The sequence below is a fragment of the Siniperca chuatsi genome, linkage group LG1, assembly GCF_020085105.1.
Source record: "Siniperca chuatsi isolate FFG_IHB_CAS linkage group LG1, ASM2008510v1, whole genome shotgun sequence".
NCBI classification, from domain to species: domain Eukaryota; kingdom Metazoa; phylum Chordata; class Actinopteri; order Centrarchiformes; family Sinipercidae; genus Siniperca; species Siniperca chuatsi.
In genome coordinates this window covers 17,916,761-17,937,123 of record NC_058042.1, presented here as the reverse complement: position 1 = coordinate 17,937,123, position 20,363 = coordinate 17,916,761, and the positions used below count along the sequence as shown (strand labels likewise).

The following is a 20,363-nucleotide window of genomic DNA, read 5'->3' as shown; positions in this document are numbered from 1 at the left end:
GCTAACTTTTTCCTCAAACAAAGACCTTAAGCACTACTAGTGCACTCAAACTTCCTGTGAAAACAGCACTTCCGGTGCTAATTAATGAGCCACCCTGCACCCAACTCACAACAGGAAGGTCACAGGTTCTGAACAATGCAACAGCACTCTGCAGCTGAACATGTAATGCCCAAAGCCTGTGAGCAGGGAAGAAAGAGCGGGAAACTATAACAAAGGGATGTCTGATGTCTGAAACATGTCTCACATGACTTCTTCAGACCGGGTGGAGGTGGAACAGATCAGAACATGATCCAGTGTTTACCTTTTGTGTGAGAATAGTTAGAGACCCGGGCCTGTGTTTATCAAAGTGCCAAAAGTGAAGTTTTGGACTTAAATGAAAGAGAGATTCTGATACATATGCTTTATGTTAAACCACTATGCCATTTGTCATGGGTGCACAACAAGAATAAAGGTGACATTAATTTCGTTTTCAATCGCTTTCCATGCATGTTGCATGTGGTGCTCCAGTGTGGTTAACCAGCAGCAGAATTTATTATCCAGTTAGATTTTTTTGTCTCCATTTCAGCCAATTTTCTATTATTTCACCCTTATTTATATATCATAAATATATTAGATTGTTGTCACTTTCATGGGTTAATTCCTTCTGGAGATTTTAAGGCTTTTACACATACAAAAATGACATCACGCATATTTTTCTAGAATAACATATCACTGAGTAAAATGTAAATGTAAAGAATGAACAATAGGGTAAATCCTTATCTCTAATTGGCATACATGTGACATAGCATGTGTTCACCTGAAAGCTGCTCTTAAATGTTACTCTCACACATCGTGTAAATCACTTGATAAATGTGTCTCTTCACACTCAGCAAAGAAGTTTTTTACTCCTACTCTGGCTCTTCGGAGCATTCTTAAGTGTTTGATACATACAGGCTCTAGGTAGTTGGAGTCAAGTGAGACTGTGATGACGACAGCGAGTTGGTCACTTACCGGCTCTCTTCCCAGTCTCTGGGCTTCTTGGTTTCATTAGGTTTGATGCAACGGATGTAGTGTGGAGTACATTTCATCAGTGTGCTCACCAAATCATTGGCTTGTCTCTAAAGAGTGGAGTAAGAGCAAAGATCAAGAAAAAGGGGGAAAAGATAATGATGAGACTGATGATCATAAAGATGTCAAAGTCATGAAAACTCAAAATGCTGTGAGTGAATTACTGGCCATTTACTGACTCAAGGACACTTCACTGAACAGCAAAAACACACATTAGCTTTTCAAAGGCCTTTTCCCACAGCGACCCTGATAACAAAGAGGGACAGGTACATACTGTATACACACACACTTTGCTGAACACACACCTTTATTTTGCTGCCTGCAGTTGTGGGTCGACCCTTCTTTTCAGCGTTGAGGTTTTCTGGACACAGTGCTCTGATGAAGGCACTGTTATAGGACAAAAGGTGAGGAGAATAGGAGTTATTGACACAGAACGGCTGGTGTCATCCTTGTACCAACAAAAACAAAGTGCTGTAGACCTGAATATAATGTTGCCTGTTTCCCTGGCAGCCAAAAACAAAAATGTAGTTAATGATTAAAGAACCAAGGACCTTTGACTAAGGTCACTGGTTTAAATTCCTGAAGCACTTAGGAAGGTCTGAGTTGGCGGCTGGTGGGAAAACAAGAGATGTGTGTGTGCACACTGTGCTGTATTTGAACAAACACCTCTCGTGCAGCAAATTTCCCCAAGGCCACTGCTGTATAGAGGAATGTATGCAATTATTTGAAAAAAATGCTTGGTTGAATAAAATAATGAATTACTTGTGAGTGAAAATTTAAGCCTTTTACCCTATAAAAGGAAAACCAAAGAAGAATGTCAAAAAATGACATTAATCAGTGTGTCTTTTCTGAGAGGATTAATCCCATTTCATTCAGTATTTTTCACCCTTGTCTTTCTGTAGGGTATAACTCATCTTTTCCATGGAGTGTAGATAGTTGACAGTGAGTGTCTATGAAAATGTCCATAATGGAGGATTTTTCTAAAGCCAGCAGTTGGTAACAGTTTTTTTACTTGAGGAGGTAGATGTCCCTTTTACACAAATATATATGTATTTCCAAAATACAGAGAAAGAAACAAAACATCAGGACTACTATCCAGTAATCTTGACATTAAACCTCTCACTTTCAATCAATCACACTTTATTTATATAGCACCTTTCAGACAAATCAAATGCAATTCAAAGTGCTTTACAAGGGATAGTCAAAATTTAGGATATAAAAATGGATCTAGAGACTAATGCACACTAAAACAACCAAAAACTAAAAGTTAAATGAATAAGACAACAATAAAAGATGTGTAGTTTAGATAATAAAACTAAACTAAAATATTAATAAAATAAAATAAATTTAAGAAGGAGTAGAAGATCCCTCGAGATTGAATGACAACTTTTTACTCAGAGCCGTAAATTTAAATTAACGATGATGTCTTGTAGCTTTTTTTAGAAGTTCTGTTGTAAATTTAACACTTTTAAACTACAAATTTAAAGGCTACACATTCAAAAGGCATATTATTATCTTCATAGATTATCTGATGAATGAAAAGCTAAATAATGTAAGCTCATGATCTTCAAGACTGCTCCTTTTTTCACATTTGTGATCAGTAGATAGTTGGCTCCTTTTGAACTGTGTAATCTGTTTTTGCTTTGAAAACTCACATAAAAGTGTGGTGACTGTCAGGCTTGATCTAAAGTTGACACGTAACTGCTTAGCACTCGACTTATTTCAACTTGCTTATGTTGCCACCTTTGTGGGGTTTTTTTTTATTATTTCATAGTGCTTTTCATGTCAGTCTTTTTTTTATTAATTCCATCCCCTTTCTGGCTTTCTCCCACATTGGTATTTGTTTGGTTTGAAACATCTAACTCATGGCTATGGACACAGAAGAAAGGATCAGCAGGTTGTGTGTACAAATAGAGCAGAAGTCTGCTAATACTGTCCAGCTGACAATACTGGTCATTGCTTTCTTCTCTATTTAGACCTGCTGCTCTGAGGCATGAGGCTGCTTCCTTCCTTCTCAGGCTTCCTTTATGTGTGACTGTGCCAAACTCTTTTTTTCTATGGGTGTATACTGTAGGTGTTTGTGTGTCTGTATGTGATGTAAAGTGCATGTATACATTTTCCAGCACGTGTCTGAATGGGATTTTGACATAACCTCCTTTCATACCTCACAAAACGTTCACACAAAAGGGGGTAAGCAGTGACTGAGGCCTGCAGGGGTTACACAGACAATACAGGCTGTTTGCACAGATGGCCACTTTGACACAAAGAAAGCCCAAGAAACCAAAACACAAGGGGGGCCAAATACAGCCCCGCAGGGAGAATGCACTTATAAAGCCAGACTGGGTAGACCCGCAAAAGCTGCATATCTGGACAGCCGCCAGACGTGATTCAGGGCAGAGGGCACGCCACAACCCAGCCCCGCACACTTCTGCTACATCCCCGTCTGTTTCCAGATGCACTGGAATGTCTGAAATTCTCATTCAGATGTATTCAATTATAACCATATGCATCACAATAGAAGACTCCCCTTAAATGAGCACCATAGAAGTCCTCACCACATGTCGGTGCAATGTGCAAATAGGAGTTACTTACATTTCACTGCTCTGCATCAACTCTATGAGGTCAGTAAAAAGGACGTCTCTGTTCCTCTCGCAGAAACCCTCTGCGTCGTAGGACACCTGGAGGAGAGACATACAGAAGGATTTCTAAAGAGTCATATCTATCAAAGAGGTCGAGGCTGAGGTGTTTAAAACCTCCAACAAAATGAAAGATGACACCTGTGTGAAAATAACAAATTGTGACAGATATTCTGGTCTAAATCAATGGCTGGAATTTTACAGCAAAATAAAATGATGGGTTGCAGTTCCAAACTTTACACCTCAGAGGATTAGCTTCCTTATAAAACCAGCAGCAGCAAAGTGTATAAATTAAACCGTGTTATTTCTGCTATACTGTAGGCTGAGACTGGAGGAATGTTTCAAGCCCGGTCATGAGAGCCCCTCGAGTCTTTATGGTAAGGCTCATTAAGCCTGCGGCATGTGTGCCAGGCTGAGGCCACCACACATCTGGAGAATGACATGGGACAACCTCGGTCCAGATCACCAGAATGAAAATTAATGAAAGAAAAAAATAAGACGTCTGATGAACTGTAATGTATATCTGAATAAGGCTGATTTAACATGTATGACGTTGTTAGACACTGTTACATAAGAGGAGGGACTGCAACCATAAATAGACAAAGAAAGAGAGAGAAAGGGGTGTTAGTTCAGACGGGAAAAACTTAAAAGGACGAAGATGACGACACCGACTCCAGAATTAAAGTACCAGCTGCGTAACTGGTATTTATGACAGATGGAAGCGGGGAGCAACAGGAACAGTTCCCATACCAACACCATGAAAAATGACATTTTAATAACTTTCTATTTCCAGAAGTTGCTGACAGCTCCCTACTGAGGACTGTATGCATAACATGATTGTTTTCAGTTTATACCACGGCAAAAACAAGTCCATGGAGGTCGCTGTAAACCTTATGCTGAATGTCGTAATCTTTCTGTTTTGTGAACCAAGGCATACAAGCATCGGTAAGACATTTTTCTGTGTGTTCGTAAGAAAAACTGTTATACACTTCTTGCCAGTATTCATAAATGTTTATATCCAAACCTTATATGAGATGTGGATGACTTCCCATTCAAACAGACAGAGGTGCTGTTTGTCAAAAAACAAGATGATGCTACAGTTGTCAGGGCGAGTGAACAAATGGACCAAACTCCCCCGAAAATGTATGCGGCGCACAGACTGACCTTGCCAGCATAGTGGTGGATGATGAAGCCCTGGTTCCAGCTGTTGAAGTGTTCGTGGGTGTTGATCTGGACTCGGAGCTTCTGCAGCATGGTCTGGTCGGCTCCCTCGCCCACAGCGTGCATGGTGGCGCACACATCATCCAGGATGCTCATGATACCAGGAGGATTCTGGGATCACAAGGGAAAACATTTCACATTCATATCATCACAGAAGTTACTAGCTTGTATTTGATATATTCTGAAGTTGATTGAATATACATTTTTTTAAATAAATCTTTTTTTTCTTTTTTTACTTTTCTCTGTTTGATTTGTAAGTCCAAATTAAATATATACTCCAGTTCACGTTCATTTCTTCTGTTTTTTTCCTTCACAAAATGCTGTGAGTTTGACTTGTTGGCTTGTTTGGCTCATTTGGCAACAATTTTGATAACTGAACAATCATTTTAAGTCATTTATGAAACAGAAATTCCAAAATATCACTGCTTCCAGCTTCTCCACTTGTAATTACTCGCTGGTTTTTTTTTTTAGTCTTTTATGATTGTAGATTAAATATCTTTGGGGTTTGGACTGACGGTCAGACAAAACAAGACATTTGAAAATGTCACCATGGGCTCTGGAAAATTGTGATGGACATTTTTAGTTGGTTAGTTGCAGTCCTAATGTGTGCCATTAGAAGCTGAAAATCAATCGCAAATATCATGAAAAATGTGAACCTTTTGACATAATGAAATATAGTAAGGTTCACTTACTAGAACAAAGTATATGTACTAAACTATACATACTATACTATACTTTTTGACACAAGCATCTAAAAGGAGATGTGAATGCTACAAAAGCTATAAATTGTATAAGCTATAAATCTAAATGAGTGGAGCAGCTTTGGCACAGCCTCTCTCTCACACACTGCCCTATTTGGCTCCATTATGTCCTAAGTTGATCAGTGGCCTTCAGTTTGCACAGTGGTAACAGTGTCTTTAACTCAGAGAACACAAGCCTCTGTTAAAAAGGACACATGTAAAGTTGTCACTGGATTAACTGAAGTAAAGAGCTGAACTGTCAGGCACCGATACAGATCCCCTGCTCCTCTCAGATGGAGGCTTGTTTTAAAGCCCTTGTGTAGATTTCATGGATTAGACCTCACAGTGGGACAGATAAATCAAATTAAGAGGCATGTCGGCACATTTGAGGATATTAAGCTGCAAGTCATGGCAACAGAGCAGAAACTTGGCGGGAGCTTGCTACTCAGCTTACAATATGAAGACAACACTAACAAATGTTCATTATTAAAAAAAGACCATAACTGTTCGTATCCAAGTTTGTTGTGATTGTAAACTGATGCAGGGAATAATAATACTGTGTTTTTAGAATAACAACTCTGCAACTCGCAATAAAACTTTATTTCTAACCTCCACCAAGAAGGTTGTATTTTTAGCCCTGTTTGCAATTTAGAGTGATATCTATAAACCTAATAGATTTCAAAGAAAACAAAACTGGCTTTTAGTGCTGATCTGGACCAATTTAAAAAAAAAAAAGTTCTATTTATAGTTTGTTTTATTTTATATTTTTTGTCTTCACATGTTGAATTAAATCTGTGTATTTTGTTCTGATTTTCATTTTTGTTTTGTTTTGTAAATAATTGTTTATGACAACATACACATATCAAAATGTATTGACATTACGAAATAGGGCATTTTGAACTATAAAAAATGTATCCCATGATTAGAGCTGCAACTAACAATTATTTTTGATTAAACTGGAAATAACTTTCTTGATTAACCAATTCATCTTTTGAAAATAGTGGAAAAATGGCCATCACAATTTCCTAAAGGCCAAGGTGGCGTCTTCAAATCACTTCTTTTCTCCGACCAACTGTCAAAAACCTGAAGGTATTCAGTTTACTATCACATAATACACAGAAAACCTGAAAATCCTCACATTTGATAAGCTGGAACTAGTGAATATTTGAAATTTTGCTTGAAAAATAACTTTTAATTGATTATCAAATAGTTGCTGACAAGTTTTCTGACTATCAACTAATTGATTAATCAACTTATCGTTTCAGCTCTTTCCATTATTGTCTATTACTGTGTTTTTGATGAATTTGCAGATGTACATGCAGATTTTCTATTATTAAAATAGGTCATTTTAAGGATTGTGCACCTAGGTCGGAGTTGCACACTTCCATTAAGGGTGGGGTTTTTACTTTATAATTTATTTATAGTTTATTTACTTTGCTCTCGATGAGATCACAGACAATCTTGTTGTTGAAGTATTCAATCTGAGTCCACTTGATGCCCTCCTGCACATACTCCTCCTACAAAGACAGACATGAGTTAAGAGTCAGAACATAAAACATCTAATGAGGCTGGAAATTAAAAAAAAAAAAAAATCAAATAAAGAAGAGTGTGGAGGAACTTTACCTGCTCTGCCTTCAGAGTCAGCTCAATGAATATCTGCTGCAGTTTCTCATTCACAAAGTTGATGCAGAACTGTTCAAATCCATTTTTCTGATGAAGAGACGGTTGATAAATGGTTAATAAAATCCATACAGACTAAGTGAGTATTATCTTCAGCAGAGTATGGATATCCTCTCAGCTTTGGGCTTTGTTTGGAGTTATACACAGTCTGCCTGGTATTAAAGGAAGGGACACATATACTGGAGCTACAGCCTGAGCCTTACGTGATGGTGGTCTGTATCTTCCTGTCTAATAACCTGTGGCCAACAAAACAAAGTTGACCTTTTCTTACATTGTGTTTACAAAGCGAAAACCTTCAAACTAAAAGACAGACAAAGCTGATGGAGTTGATTAAATACTATTCACAATGGATAATGTTTTTTAGTGTTATGGTACACGCTAAAAATCTGTACTTGATATTAAGAATCTAGAGCTCTTGCAAACCAAAATAATACAAAAAAACATTTGTCAAATCCTTTGTCAATAAGTCAAGGACTAAACAGGAAGCAAACCAAACAAACAAGTAATCAGTTTAGAAAAGCACATTGAAGTCTGCTGTCTCAATCAGGAGATAGAACTTAATCCACATACTTTATAAATTAGTCTTATCCTTTGTGTTTAATCTGTTTATATGCTCAAAGTTAATACCTGTTAATCTAATTTATGTGTTGCTGCAGAGTAAAATTCCAGTAGCCATGTGTCAACCTGTGAAACGGCCAAAAATACTTACTTGGAAAATTTCAAATCCATAAATGTCCAACACTCCGATATTAAACTCCTGATGATCTTTCACCATGGCTTTGTTGATGGACTGAAATCAAAGTGTCACCAAAATAAAGGTTTATTATAGGTTAATCATAGCTTTGTTACTAATGACAGTTCTGTATATATAAGGATGTATTCTAAAACTGTACAAACATGCAATCATACCTCGACCAGGAAGTCAAACACTCGTGCATGCAGGGCTTTGGAGAGGGCGTCACGTGTGTAACATGCCTGCTCCACATTCAGTGTCACATCGATGGACTCCACCGCATTTCCCCACTTGCTGTCCATCTTCCGGCTTGTCAGCTTTTCCTTCAGACGCTTCTGGTCGATTCCAAGCAGAAATGCAGGAAAGGCTAGAACTGTTAAAAGACAGAAGATAAGAGGAGAGAAGAAGAGAGGGGAAACAGTAGAGAAAGACCATGTAACTTTAGAAATGTTCATTTTCTTAACTGAATCTGTGTTTGACTCTGCACTGGTAAGAAAAACCTTAAAGAGTGTACGCTCAACAGGAATAACTGCATGTTACAGCACAGGACAGTCATTGTAATTCTGCATAAATTTATATACTGCCAGTTACAGTATACTGTAAAGCTATAATAATATTATCAACCGCATTGTCATTTATGACAACAAATCAATTTGGCTATTTAAGCATGTCCAAAAGTATATTATTGCAACACAGACATTACAGCCCTGGCTCTCCTTTAGAGCTGAAACGATTAGTTAATTAATTGATCACCAGAAAATCATTCCCCAACTATTGATATTTTTTTTAGGAAAAATGGCAAACATTCCAACGTTCCAGCTGTTAAAATGCGATGATTTGCTCCTTTTCTTTGTCCTATGTAACGAGAATATCTTTGGGTTTTGGAGTGTGGGTTGGACAAAACAAGACATTTGGTGACATCACCTTGGACACTGGGAAATTGTAATTGGCATTTTTTCACAATCTTCTTCATTTTATAGATATAGATTAAATCGATAATGAATATAACTGTTAGTTGGATTTCACTTAGTTCATACTGTTATGGTATATTAGCTTGTTGCTGTACTATTAAGCTAAACTGAGAAATAAAGCAGCAAGTTAGTAATGGGTCCTGCTCTGTCAAAGACACATTTCTCAGAAAACCAATATGCAAATCAGCGCAGGATTACAGTCATTCGAAAGGCAGCCTCATGTAACCTTTGCATATCAGAAAGAAACACCGCAAATCCACTGCTCCAATACACCTTATGCACTGCATTTGCTCTTATCAATCGGTGATAAAGTCTCACAAATCAGAAAAGCTTTTACTGATAATCACAATGCATGCAATTGTGGTGTAAAGCCACAAAACTGGGGTGATTCTGTGGCTAAACTGCTGAAACAAAATATCCTCTGGAGGGAATTCAGAGCAGATGAGCTTTAAATTATAGTTGAATGCATAATAGAAGAATAGTATTTGGACTAACCCTTGAAAGAAAGAGTGTTGAGAACACCACACACACCACAGATCATTTGTCCCGACCTGGCGTTGATATTCTCCCCTGAGAGCCCCTCCCTGCCTTATTACAGTGACTCACTTCCCCTAAAAGGAAATGGCTCTCAGGCCTGCAGACTCACTGTGTCTGGGAATCCATTAGACCACTGCAGTAGCTCTCCTTATGGGACATAAGGGTGTGACTGACCATACGCCTGCTTAAATAATGAGGAAAAGTCATTCTTTGTGTTCGGCAGGAAAAGTATGGATTGTATACTACAGCCTGGAGGCTTTTACAAAGGCTGTGTACGTGAATTTTGGGAACAATGATCATATAAACACAAGTTCCCCTGCAGGAAATTTGTTAGTCAAAGTGGCAGTGGATAGTGAGAGGAATAGGAGGGAGTGTTGTCAGTACAGAGGTTTCTGAAGCATGTGGCTTCACTCATCCCATGAGATGTGACACATACAATGATCCTGTCACTCAATGCTCCACTTCTATAATATTGACTCTGCTTAACTCGAAATGAAAATAATGTTTCACACTTTCATAGATAATTAAGTGCGGGACTATTTTGCAACTGACCTCTCTGTGCGGAAGTCTTTGTGTTAAGTTAAGCTAATTGGCTGCCGGCTGTAGCTTCATATTTACCATACAGACATGAGAGTGGTATTGATCTTCTCATCTAACTCCAAGCAAAAAAGCTTACTTCCTAAAATGTAAAACTATACCTTTAAAGAACCTTCGCAGCCCAATGGACCCTCTTCTTGTAACCCACAGAACTTTATTTCAAAGTCAAAATCTCAAAGTTTCCAAAGGTACCAAAAGTTTCATGTTGAATGATGCAGCCGTAAATGCCAAATTGTGCATAATGCCAATCCCAAAAAGAATTCTCCTATTGAAAGGCCTAAGAGCCTAAAATAGTCATTTTTACAAAACAGCATGTCAATGTCAGGATCAGGTTACTTTTAACTAAATAATGTCCCAACCAGTCAAATAATCTCCAGATCATTTGTTCAAGTATTCTCAACATTTCTTTCAACAAGAGATGACGCACTGACTCTTGTTGCTGAGTGCAAGTCCATGTCTATGTGAACTTGGCTGGTGAAGTTTCATATGGGGAGCAGGGGTTTGAATCTGTGCAACACACAGTAAGTGAGACTGGAGGGAACAGGAAAGGCAGAGATTATGGAGTGCCGCTGTTACGTCTGCACAGAACAGGCCGAGGCTTTGTACACTGGCAACTGCAATCTCATCTGCATCATACAGACACAGCATGAAAAGGAAAAGAATAAAATGAGGCAGGAGAAGGCAAGAGAGAAGGGGACAGAAGGAGAAGTATTTTTCCAAGTAATTTTAGTCTCTGACGAAATATGTCCAGACCTTCAATAATAGCGTTTTATTTTCTGGTAATCTAGCATGGCCTGGATTACTCCAGACTGTTGGCTGTAGCCCTGCATTAACACAATAAAACTTTAGGGAGTGAAAGTGGTGAGAGAAATATCCTCCAAAACCAACCAGAGAAGGGCAGCTCAGGACACTGAAGAGAGGAGAGACATTCAGAAAGGCAAGAATGCAATGAAAAGAATGAAATGAAATTTACCACAAACCAGTCTCAACCTGAACATCAGCAGCTTTGTCTTTAGCCATAACCATAGAATTGTATCTGCGTCTTTTTAGCCATGCAAGACGTGACTCTATGGATGGCAATGTTGGTCATCCACCAGACTGAAATATCTCATCAACTTTTGAACAGATTGCCGTGATTTTTTGAACATTCATGCTCCCCGGAGGATGAATCCTACTGACTTTGGTGATTCCCTGACCCCTGTTTTCACTTAGATCTAGAAATATCTAGACAGCTATTGGAAGAATGGGCACAAAATTTGGTACAGACCATAGACTGTATATAAAGATGGACGACGTGTCTCCACTTTATCCCACTGTACAAAAATTAAGCCAAGATATCCCGGATACGGGAGCAGCCATCTTGTGCTGGTGACATCATTTGGAGCCAGAGTCTGCGCAGTAGCGATCGTAGTTGGAGCCACGGTATCGAGGTCCCGCCCATACACCTGGCCAATTCAATCGCGAGCAGGGCTCAGCTGTCAATCATGACGTGAAACCTCCTTTTTATTGCATCAAATAACTAATTAAAGCCAAACTTATAAGAAAAGCTAACACTTGAACATACGTCAGCGTGATAAGAACTAGCTAAAATGACAGAAACCATCTTTGGGAAAAATGTATTTGACGTGTACTTTGAGGTTTTAAATTGGCTCATGTCCCATCCACTAACATGGAGGGAGCGGGGTTTATGACCTACACTGCAGCCAGCCACCGGGGGTGCGATTGAGATGTTTTGGCTTCATTTTTGGGGAGCTGTCATGCATCTTCGTTATGACTTGACTTTTTTTAATGCCTTATATTCCTTGAAAATGATTGATACCTGCCTATAACCTAAAAAGATGTTTCTCTCAGAGTCTGATACGGTTTAACAACAACATGCTAGCCACACCACTGTTTTGAAGGGGAGTGAAACATTGTCGTTGAACATTAAATAGCAGTTCACTCCTTTTCCCGTCCACACACATAGTTTACTGATAGTGTATTAGTTTTTTTGTCAGAGACGATAGCTACTGATTGCCAAAACAAATGAAAATGTGTTATGATAAACCTAGAATGATTATTTTTATCTGTTCCTGCCAGCTAAATGTTAAACATCAAACTAAAAATAGCCCAAGTTAATTTTCATACAAGTTTTAATGTGCGCTTTGGTTGTTGCTACCTGTTTAAGTGTGAACCACATTAAGCACAAAACTAGACAGTGATCAGCTCTTTTGTGAACAAGTCCTGGTGTGAGCCTACTTACACTCTTCACTCTCCACAGCAGCGTAGTTGCCTGCTTCCTTGAAAGTGATATTTCCCAGGTGCAGGATTCCAGCCACAATCTGAAGCACCATGGCGCGGTCCTCTGCTGCGATGCCAATCACATCCATGGCATGCTGGGAAAGCAAAGGAAAAGATCATGCTAAATCAGGGCCGCAGTGTGGGTTTACTCACTCCTGTGGTACCTAGCTCATGTCCTCTAATTACTCCTGTTGCGGTCTCACTGGTAAACAAAAACAGGAGGAGATCGTTGGAAAAGAAAACAAAAGAGGACTGGTAGGGAGAGAGAGGAATGTAAAGAGAAGACTGTGAGCCACATGAACACTGGTATGAGAATCATAGACACACACAACACCACTGAGGGTGTTCAGTTATTGCAAGTTAAATAGAAGGAACCGGACCATACCATTGTCTCCTGGAAGTCACTCTTGTCGTTGATGTCGTCCACTTTGTAGGAACCAGACTGATTGAGGTAAGTGTAGTAATCCAGGCTTGTGATTCCCAGGCTGCTCTTCTGCTCTCCACTGGCTCCTTCTATCAACTGTAGAGCATAAATTAATACATGCGTATTGTGGCTGCAGCAGTAATAGACATGTTTTTGCACCAAGCCTGTGTGTTGTGTAATTTTTATACATTTTCATGTTTATATTTATATGCTTTGCTCCACTTTGCATGTGAAAAAAACTGCACTATGGTAAGACTGAACTCTTCTATCTCTTCCAGGGACCTCGAGCCATCCACAATGAAAACAGATTGACCCTGCAGCCAAATGGCATGTCTAATCCAATGTGTCCTGAATTCCCCTCTTCACAAGCCAAATGCGCCCCCGTTCACTCTCCAGCTCAAAAAAATAAGTCTCACCTGATAGAATATGTGGAAACTCCTCTCTCCAGGATTCCTCATGACGACACGTGACTTCTCCAGGAGGAAGTTGGAGATTTTCCCTCCATCTGGTTCGCCACCGGAGCTGAATTGGATCTCAAAGTATTTCCCCTGATGGATCAAAGCATTTTTGTTGTTCAGTATTGGAGTGGGCTGTAATAAAGCTTAAAGCCAGAGCTATAAGATCTGAAATACTGGCACCTGGCTGTTCTGGGGTTGCTAGTGGTGTGTGTGTGTGTGTGTGTGTGTGTGTGTGTGTGTGTGTGTGTGTGTGTGTGTGTGTACATTTATATAAATATCTGATCCTGCTTTTTGTCTTGCTCTCTTCTCCAGACAAGCCCGTAGCCTGTAATGTAATATCTGTTCCAGTCCCAAAAGTGAACAGAGACACTATTTATTCAAAAACAGTACCTCAAAAGAAGCGATCTCAGGCCATTGGTGCCAAACCAAATTAATTTCCCAATATTGGATCTAAAAATATAACTAAAACTACTGAGACAATACTGCTTTGTATGCTAACCTGATCACTTAACCAATAAACTCAGCTGAAAACATTGTGAAGAAATACATTTTCTAAAATGTGCTTTGCCTTAATTCCTTGTTGACTGAGTTCCTTTGTAAGCAGTAGAGGAGGTGCCTCAGTGGCCCTGCATGTATGTATTTCTGTGCAGTGTGTCCTTTCAGCACAGCTCTGGTTAACCAGGACACACATGAGATTTGCTTCCTCGTGCAATAAAACAGAAAACAGAAGAACAGCTGTTACTGCAAATCTTTGTTTTCAAAAGTCTCAGCTTGGATCCAAAGGTGCACCACAGAAAAGTTGAGTCCTCAAATTATTCTAGGGTAAGTAGTAACTACTGCATGTATTTATGTCGGGGCAACACATTTAAGGATTTGCACTGTAAGTGGGTTATTCTAATTTTGTCTATGTTTTGATTTCCTTACTTACACTGCAAATCAGCCTTGGCACACACAAAAAAATTTGAGGCTGAAATTGACTTTCATATGTTTTCTTTGGTGAACAAGAACCAGTTACAAATTGAGCCACAATGTTAGGCAAAAAGCGGAAAGGCCAACTCAGAATGAAAGCCTTACAAATCTGCTGGAGTTGTTGTTCCTCACAGTCTTGGCGTTGCCGAAGGCCTCTAGCAGCGGGTTGGACTGCAGGATGATGTCTTTGACGTGCTGCGAGGAGACAGATGCAATGAGCTGTTAGCTACGTCATAGACAGACTGTACAGCAGGTAGAGATACCACACTTCACGCCCTTCACACACTCACACACACACACACACAAAATGCAGATCTACAGACACACAAAGTCTGGAGGACATCATCTACATGTCAGAAACACACACACAGTTTTAAATCAGAACAGCAGACAAAGCTATTCCCACATCCATTATTGTACACAGAAGTTGAGTGGAAGTTATTTCTTGGACTAAACTTAGTCCTGTATGAAAGGAAAAAATAAACACTCTACCTCACACTTCAAGGTATTAATAGACATTCATACAGTTATAAGTTTACTACTGTATCATATTTTACTTCTCCACTGCATGCTGAGGTTCTTCCTACACTAATATATTTGACTTGATGTATTTATGGAGCTTCAAAACACACTTGATCCAAGGGAAAACAATTTAAAGTGAGAACACATTTCTAACATGGTCTCAAGATGTTAAAATAAATGTTAGATTTTATATTTGATTTTCTTTTTATTAATTATGTGAGAATATTAATAGATATGATTCCTCTTTGTGAAGATGACAGATGGATGAACAGATATGTTACTGGCAGGGAATTATTATCTATTCCAAACTGTTCTCACACATGTGTGAACACACACCATAAACACATTGCATAAGAATGCATGTGCTGTACTGAGCACAATGTGTGCAAAGCTGAAGGGAACCATGTGAATTGGAAGAGAAAGTACACACAAAATATATATGTGTGTGTGTGTGTGTGTGGGTGTGTGTGTGTGCGTGCACTGCAATGGCCAAATTTGTTTAAACAAACAATACCAAGAGGGCTATTTTCATAACTAGCTTTAGAAGTGTACATTCATACTGTAACTTGCAACTTTGAACACTCACAACAATGCTAATGCTACATAAGCATAACACACGGGATTAAGTCTAACCAGCCAGACTACCAGCTCTACTGTTCAATTTAAAGCCTGAAGATGATTTCTAATGTTGCCTTGGTGGAAGGAGCTCTGAGTGGATTAAATATAAATATCCCACTGCCATCATGGTGCAGGCATTTCCTCATCAAACTTTAGATCTTGATCAAGCTTAGGAACTGGACATCTGCTGGTTTGGGGGGCTGCCAGATGGCTGAAGGGGGCTGGGCGAATAAGAGGCTGCTGATGGGCTGATAATGGGGTATAAAGATGAGGATGTTAAGAGGAGGATTGGGTCTAAGGTGAAGGAATGAAGTAGCAACAGGTTGCTTGATTTCATACAAGGCTGCAGTGACATTACATTATTTGCACAATTTGTGAATGATTCTACAAGTAGGACGGGCAAAATACAATCTAAGAAATTATTTATATTGATGTAGAGAGATACCCATTCATTTGAAAATGTTACATAATCAAATTTTCCACTCCATTGAATATATGGTAATACAAATAATGATAGAAAAAGCATCTGTACATGCCAACCTTCTTCAACTTAAAGATCCTTGACCAAATGCTTTCCTCAATGAGTGAATATTGCACAGATCAAAGTGTGTGGATGCTTTTCTCATCATTTTACATTTAATTTCAGCTCCAGTACATCCAACAAGCCTTTTTTGTGAGCAGTGATCTTTATACATTTTCACTTTCAACTAGTATCCCTGTGAGTTCTTCATACCTAAAATCTCATTAAAATGAAGTATTTGCTTTTAATTATTAATTCAGACCATAAAATTGTGCATCACAAAAGACCAAAATAAATATTTCTTTCAAATATGAATTATTGCCAAGTTATCATTCATCATCTATGCAGCTCAACATCACAAAAATCTCAAACGTCTTTTGCATCTACTACATACTGTCTCTAAACAAAAAAAAGCAGCTCTTCTCACCTGTACTTTGGGTCCGCCCCCTGACACTCTGGAGATATAGCCCATGATATATTTGGCTGCCACAGTCTTCCCTGCTCCGCTCTCTCCACTGAAAAACAGATACAAATTTAAGCACGTGTTTTCTCATACATGCAAACTGAGCTTCTGAATCAAATTCACATCCACCTGATGGACTGACTAACAGCATGTGACACCTGATATATGCTCAGGCGTCAAGTTAAGTGATTCATGCAGACCTGGGTGGTTGTTTGGTATTTTAAGCCTTTGGTGTGGAGGACCAGTGAGTTATGTGCTTTGAGCGACTGCACATGCATTTTCATGGTGCCATTGATTTCAGTCTCTCACATCAACCGTTTTTCATTGTCCAAGTTGCTACCACGGACCGAAAAAAGCCTTTTTTGTTGCACCATTCTCTGAGCTTGATTGATCCTGTTAGCTTTTACAAAAACACAAGGGATCCAATGAGGGACACTTTGTAATGATTGTTTATTTCCTTGTGCTTTTCCCGCTGTATCTTGTTGATTCATTAGTCTAATGCCTACATGGATGTATTAACAGCCACCTGTTTATGGTGTGGTGTCTAACAATTGGCACGCTGAGTCACAGTGTGTAGACTTTTCAGTTTGTCTTATGTATCGGTTTTGAAGTTTCAGCACCTGTGCATGTGCATGACATTTCATAGAAGAAGAAGAGAGTCAAGCCAGTATCTTTAGATTCATGTTCAAAAGAGAGAAAGAGAAATAAGAGAAATAATGCCTTATAGTTTTTAAGCTGTAGGTGGTGTTTACATGTCTGAACACACAGCAGCAAACAGGATGTTTTGTGCCACTGTATGTGGTAAACATTGTCATGATAATATTTGAGGATACTTTTGATTTCCGGGTTCAACCAGTCAGGATAGTAAATATACATATTCTTCATTCAGCTGGTCAAAGTCCTGCTTTAAATCAAGTCACAACTATTAATTTTGATCTTATTCATAAGCATCAAACATTTACACTTTAGACGGTTAAGAGTAATTGCAATGGACCAATTTGCAGGTTTATGTATGTGTTGGTGTGTTTTTGTGCAAACCCAAGCAAAGATGACCTGGAAGTCATCAGTTATACTTGAACCTGCTGAATAAACAGGTGAAATCCCAGATCCTGCTTTCATGTGCAAACACTCTGTTTACTGTACAAACCAAAATGTGTTTTGCGCAACTAGAAGCAAATTTCAACTCAGTGGCAAAGTGTGTGTTAGGCCACAGCACATCTGGACAGACGAATGCTGCAACAATAAAGACATTAATTCTGTTTTGTCACATTCACAGATTTTTCCCCTCATCTCTCTTCCCTCACCCTACACTTGTCTATTTTCCTCCTTGCCTTTCACTTTGCCAGTGTCATACTTATTTTGACATATGTGGTTTGGCAGTGGATGACAGTGGAGTCTGTTTTTTTCTTTCTGTGCCTTAAAGTAGAGTCAGGTTGGTAATGCCTCTGTGAGAAACACAGCTGCAGACTGTTAGAGGCTGCCAGAGGAAGTCATGGGAGCCACTCTGTTACACAGCAGTCTCTATATGGTTGTAACCCTCTCCCTATATACCTCCTCGTTTCTTCCAAATCCTTTTGCATTGTCTGTCTCAATGCACACTTTCTACTCAAGAAACTGATATGCTGAGTTGCAGTTTTCAGAAAATACTCCAGAGCTCCATCTGAGAGCATTGTTTTTCCTCATGAAAGCTTTTCTCTGAAGAGCTATTTTCAACACAAGCTGCAGCGGGAGTTTGAGTCCCATTTTGAGCCCCCCAAATGGGCGAGTCTCATTGTGCCGCTGAAATGTTGAAGGCATTGTTAACTTCCGCAGAGATTTATTAACCAAACAAGGGCATGAGTTAAACAATGCAATGCACAGGCACGGAGGTTTAAGCATTAACTTTCATAAATCATTACTGACATCAGCTATGAGAGAGATGCACAGTCAACACTGACTTCTACTTTTGGTGGTTTTAAATCTAATAAGGCACACTGCATTCCCACAGAACTAGTTGAGGTACAGTATGGTTAAGTGGACTCTTTTAGATTTCTTCTGTGATAATGCAAAAGCTTGTTATATTCCCAGTGCCTTAAAAACATCAACTTATTTTTGTGTTCAAGCTATGGGAGCCTGTGGCCATCTGTTTTAAGGCCGAGTTTAACAATCCAGAAGAAGTTGAGGAATATTTTACAATTTCAAATTGATGGACAAACCTTGAAATGGCAAACAACCAATCGACCAAAAAGAGTTTGTGATTAATTGACTTCTGCCGACTTTTGAAGCTATAATTAATTAATTAAGCTGTGTTATTAAAGCAATTTTTATTGCAGTAGATTTTATGAAAGAAAATGAGTAGATTGAATGAAGCAAAATGACTTAGGAGTACTGATACCATCTGGGCTTTCAAAAATGGTACTCTATGTGCAGTGTAGAGTAGGATTTTATATGACGTGGTATGGTGACGCAGGTTTGGTAACAGAAGTGTTAATCAATGTACTGCCCTCACCTCCTTTTATTATTGTCTGACACACATTCTAAAGTTTAGTGTTTGCTGATACGACTCAGTTTCTGATCTGCTGTGTGTCAAGCCAGCAGGAGTAAGACGGGCCATTTCAAAGCAGGACAATCAAATCGTCCATTTAGCCTAAAATAATTAATTTGCTGCCCTCAGTTCTTTGGAGAGGAAGGAGAAAAAGACTGGTTTATTAGATCATGTGCAACAGCTATGGGGAACACTATATCGGTGAAACAGCAAGGACTCCGGACAAAAGACTGAATCAAAACCAGTCACAGCATCAACTAGGATCGGATCAAAGTCATCAACCAAGAGTCAGTCGACAGCTGAGGAAGGATCAAGAGGGTCATCCACATCCGACTCATGGACGGTCATTAAAAAAAAGATTTATGGTAATAAGCCAGCCAACACTGAAAAAACCTGCTTTTTTGTAGGATTAGGTTTAAGGAGCTGTTGTTCAGGTGACATGTTGACTGAAAGACTGAAATTTAAGCCTGCTTCGAGGAACAGAAAATCACGGCTCTCTGTGAAACTGTCGACAAACTTAGCGATTGTGTATTTCTGATCTGTGCTAGGAACAGATGTGAAGCAGTCGGTTCTCAGATGACAAAAGTTTTGATTTCATCTAAGAGTTTGATGGGGTGTGCCAAAGTGATAACACCAACCTGCTCCAATTCATCCCTTTAATATCTGATCCAGATGTCTCAGATGTCTAGGCATAGCTACACCAGTCACATGCTGTAGTGAGCAGATGGCATCTAGATAAACTAAATAAATAGGAAAAAGGTCACAATTTCCCAGCAAGAGTATTCAAAACTGCTCTACCACTGCATCCCGAATTCCCCTTATGGTTAATTCACACATTTTCTTAGTAAATGTGAAAAAGCGCTAACACAGGCCGATGCTGACCACACTGCCTGGCCAGCAGTTCACAGCAGCCTTTGTTTGCTGAGACCTGGTTCATCATAAAACCACTTCCATGCTTTTGTTTGCTGATTTAGTCGATCACAAAATCCACCTCAGGGCCTTTATGTGGGAAACTGAACTAGCAACTGTTGGCTGTCCAAACAACGGGCAAAAGTGCTGAAGTAGGGCTCATTCATCATGAGGTAAGCACTATAGTAACCGCTCTGCTCAGGTGACTGGGCCATAGGATAAAGCCCCAATCATGACACCACACTTTTCTCTCTGCAGCTTTGTAGCTCAAAAACATTCAACAGCAAACTGAAACAGGCTGCAAATCTATCTAAAAATCCCCTTAATCTATAGGAGAGAGAGACTCTGGGCTAAAGCTCATGCAGGTGTTCTTCCTGTTTTTTTTATTCTTTTTAAAGAAAACTTTTTCATATTTGGGCACCCCCCCCCCCCCATTTGCCACTCACAGAAGCTGAAAACGAAATGAAAGATATTTTTATGAAACGCATCACTCTTAGTCAGTCAGCTGTACCAA

The 20,363-nt window shown here is 39.2% G+C and overlaps 1 protein-coding gene across 2 annotated transcripts in view; it reads right to left on the bottom strand.

The window, feature by feature from the left end:
- The window catches only part of myo1ea (myosin IEa), a 52,392-nt gene that overhangs the window by 11,855 nt on the left and 20,174 nt on the right, over positions 1-20,363 (bottom strand). For both annotated transcript variants that reach the window (XM_044165910.1, XM_044165816.1), the window contains exons 5-17: positions 16,381-16,468; positions 14,399-14,488; positions 13,283-13,414; positions 12,828-12,962; positions 12,405-12,537; positions 8,234-8,430; positions 8,034-8,114; positions 7,268-7,354; positions 7,078-7,161; positions 4,848-5,015; positions 3,640-3,725; positions 1,353-1,434; positions 991-1,097 (exon numbers count right to left, since the gene is read on the bottom strand). In XM_044165910.1, coding sequence (XP_044021845.1) covers positions 991-1,097; positions 1,353-1,434; positions 3,640-3,725; positions 4,848-5,015; positions 7,078-7,161; positions 7,268-7,354; positions 8,034-8,114; positions 8,234-8,430; positions 12,405-12,537; positions 12,828-12,962; positions 13,283-13,414; positions 14,399-14,488; positions 16,381-16,468 — 1,470 coding nt within the window. The remainder of the gene's footprint in view (positions 1-990; positions 1,098-1,352; positions 1,435-3,639; positions 3,726-4,847; positions 5,016-7,077; positions 7,162-7,267; positions 7,355-8,033; positions 8,115-8,233; positions 8,431-12,404; positions 12,538-12,827; positions 12,963-13,282; positions 13,415-14,398; positions 14,489-16,380; positions 16,469-20,363) is intronic.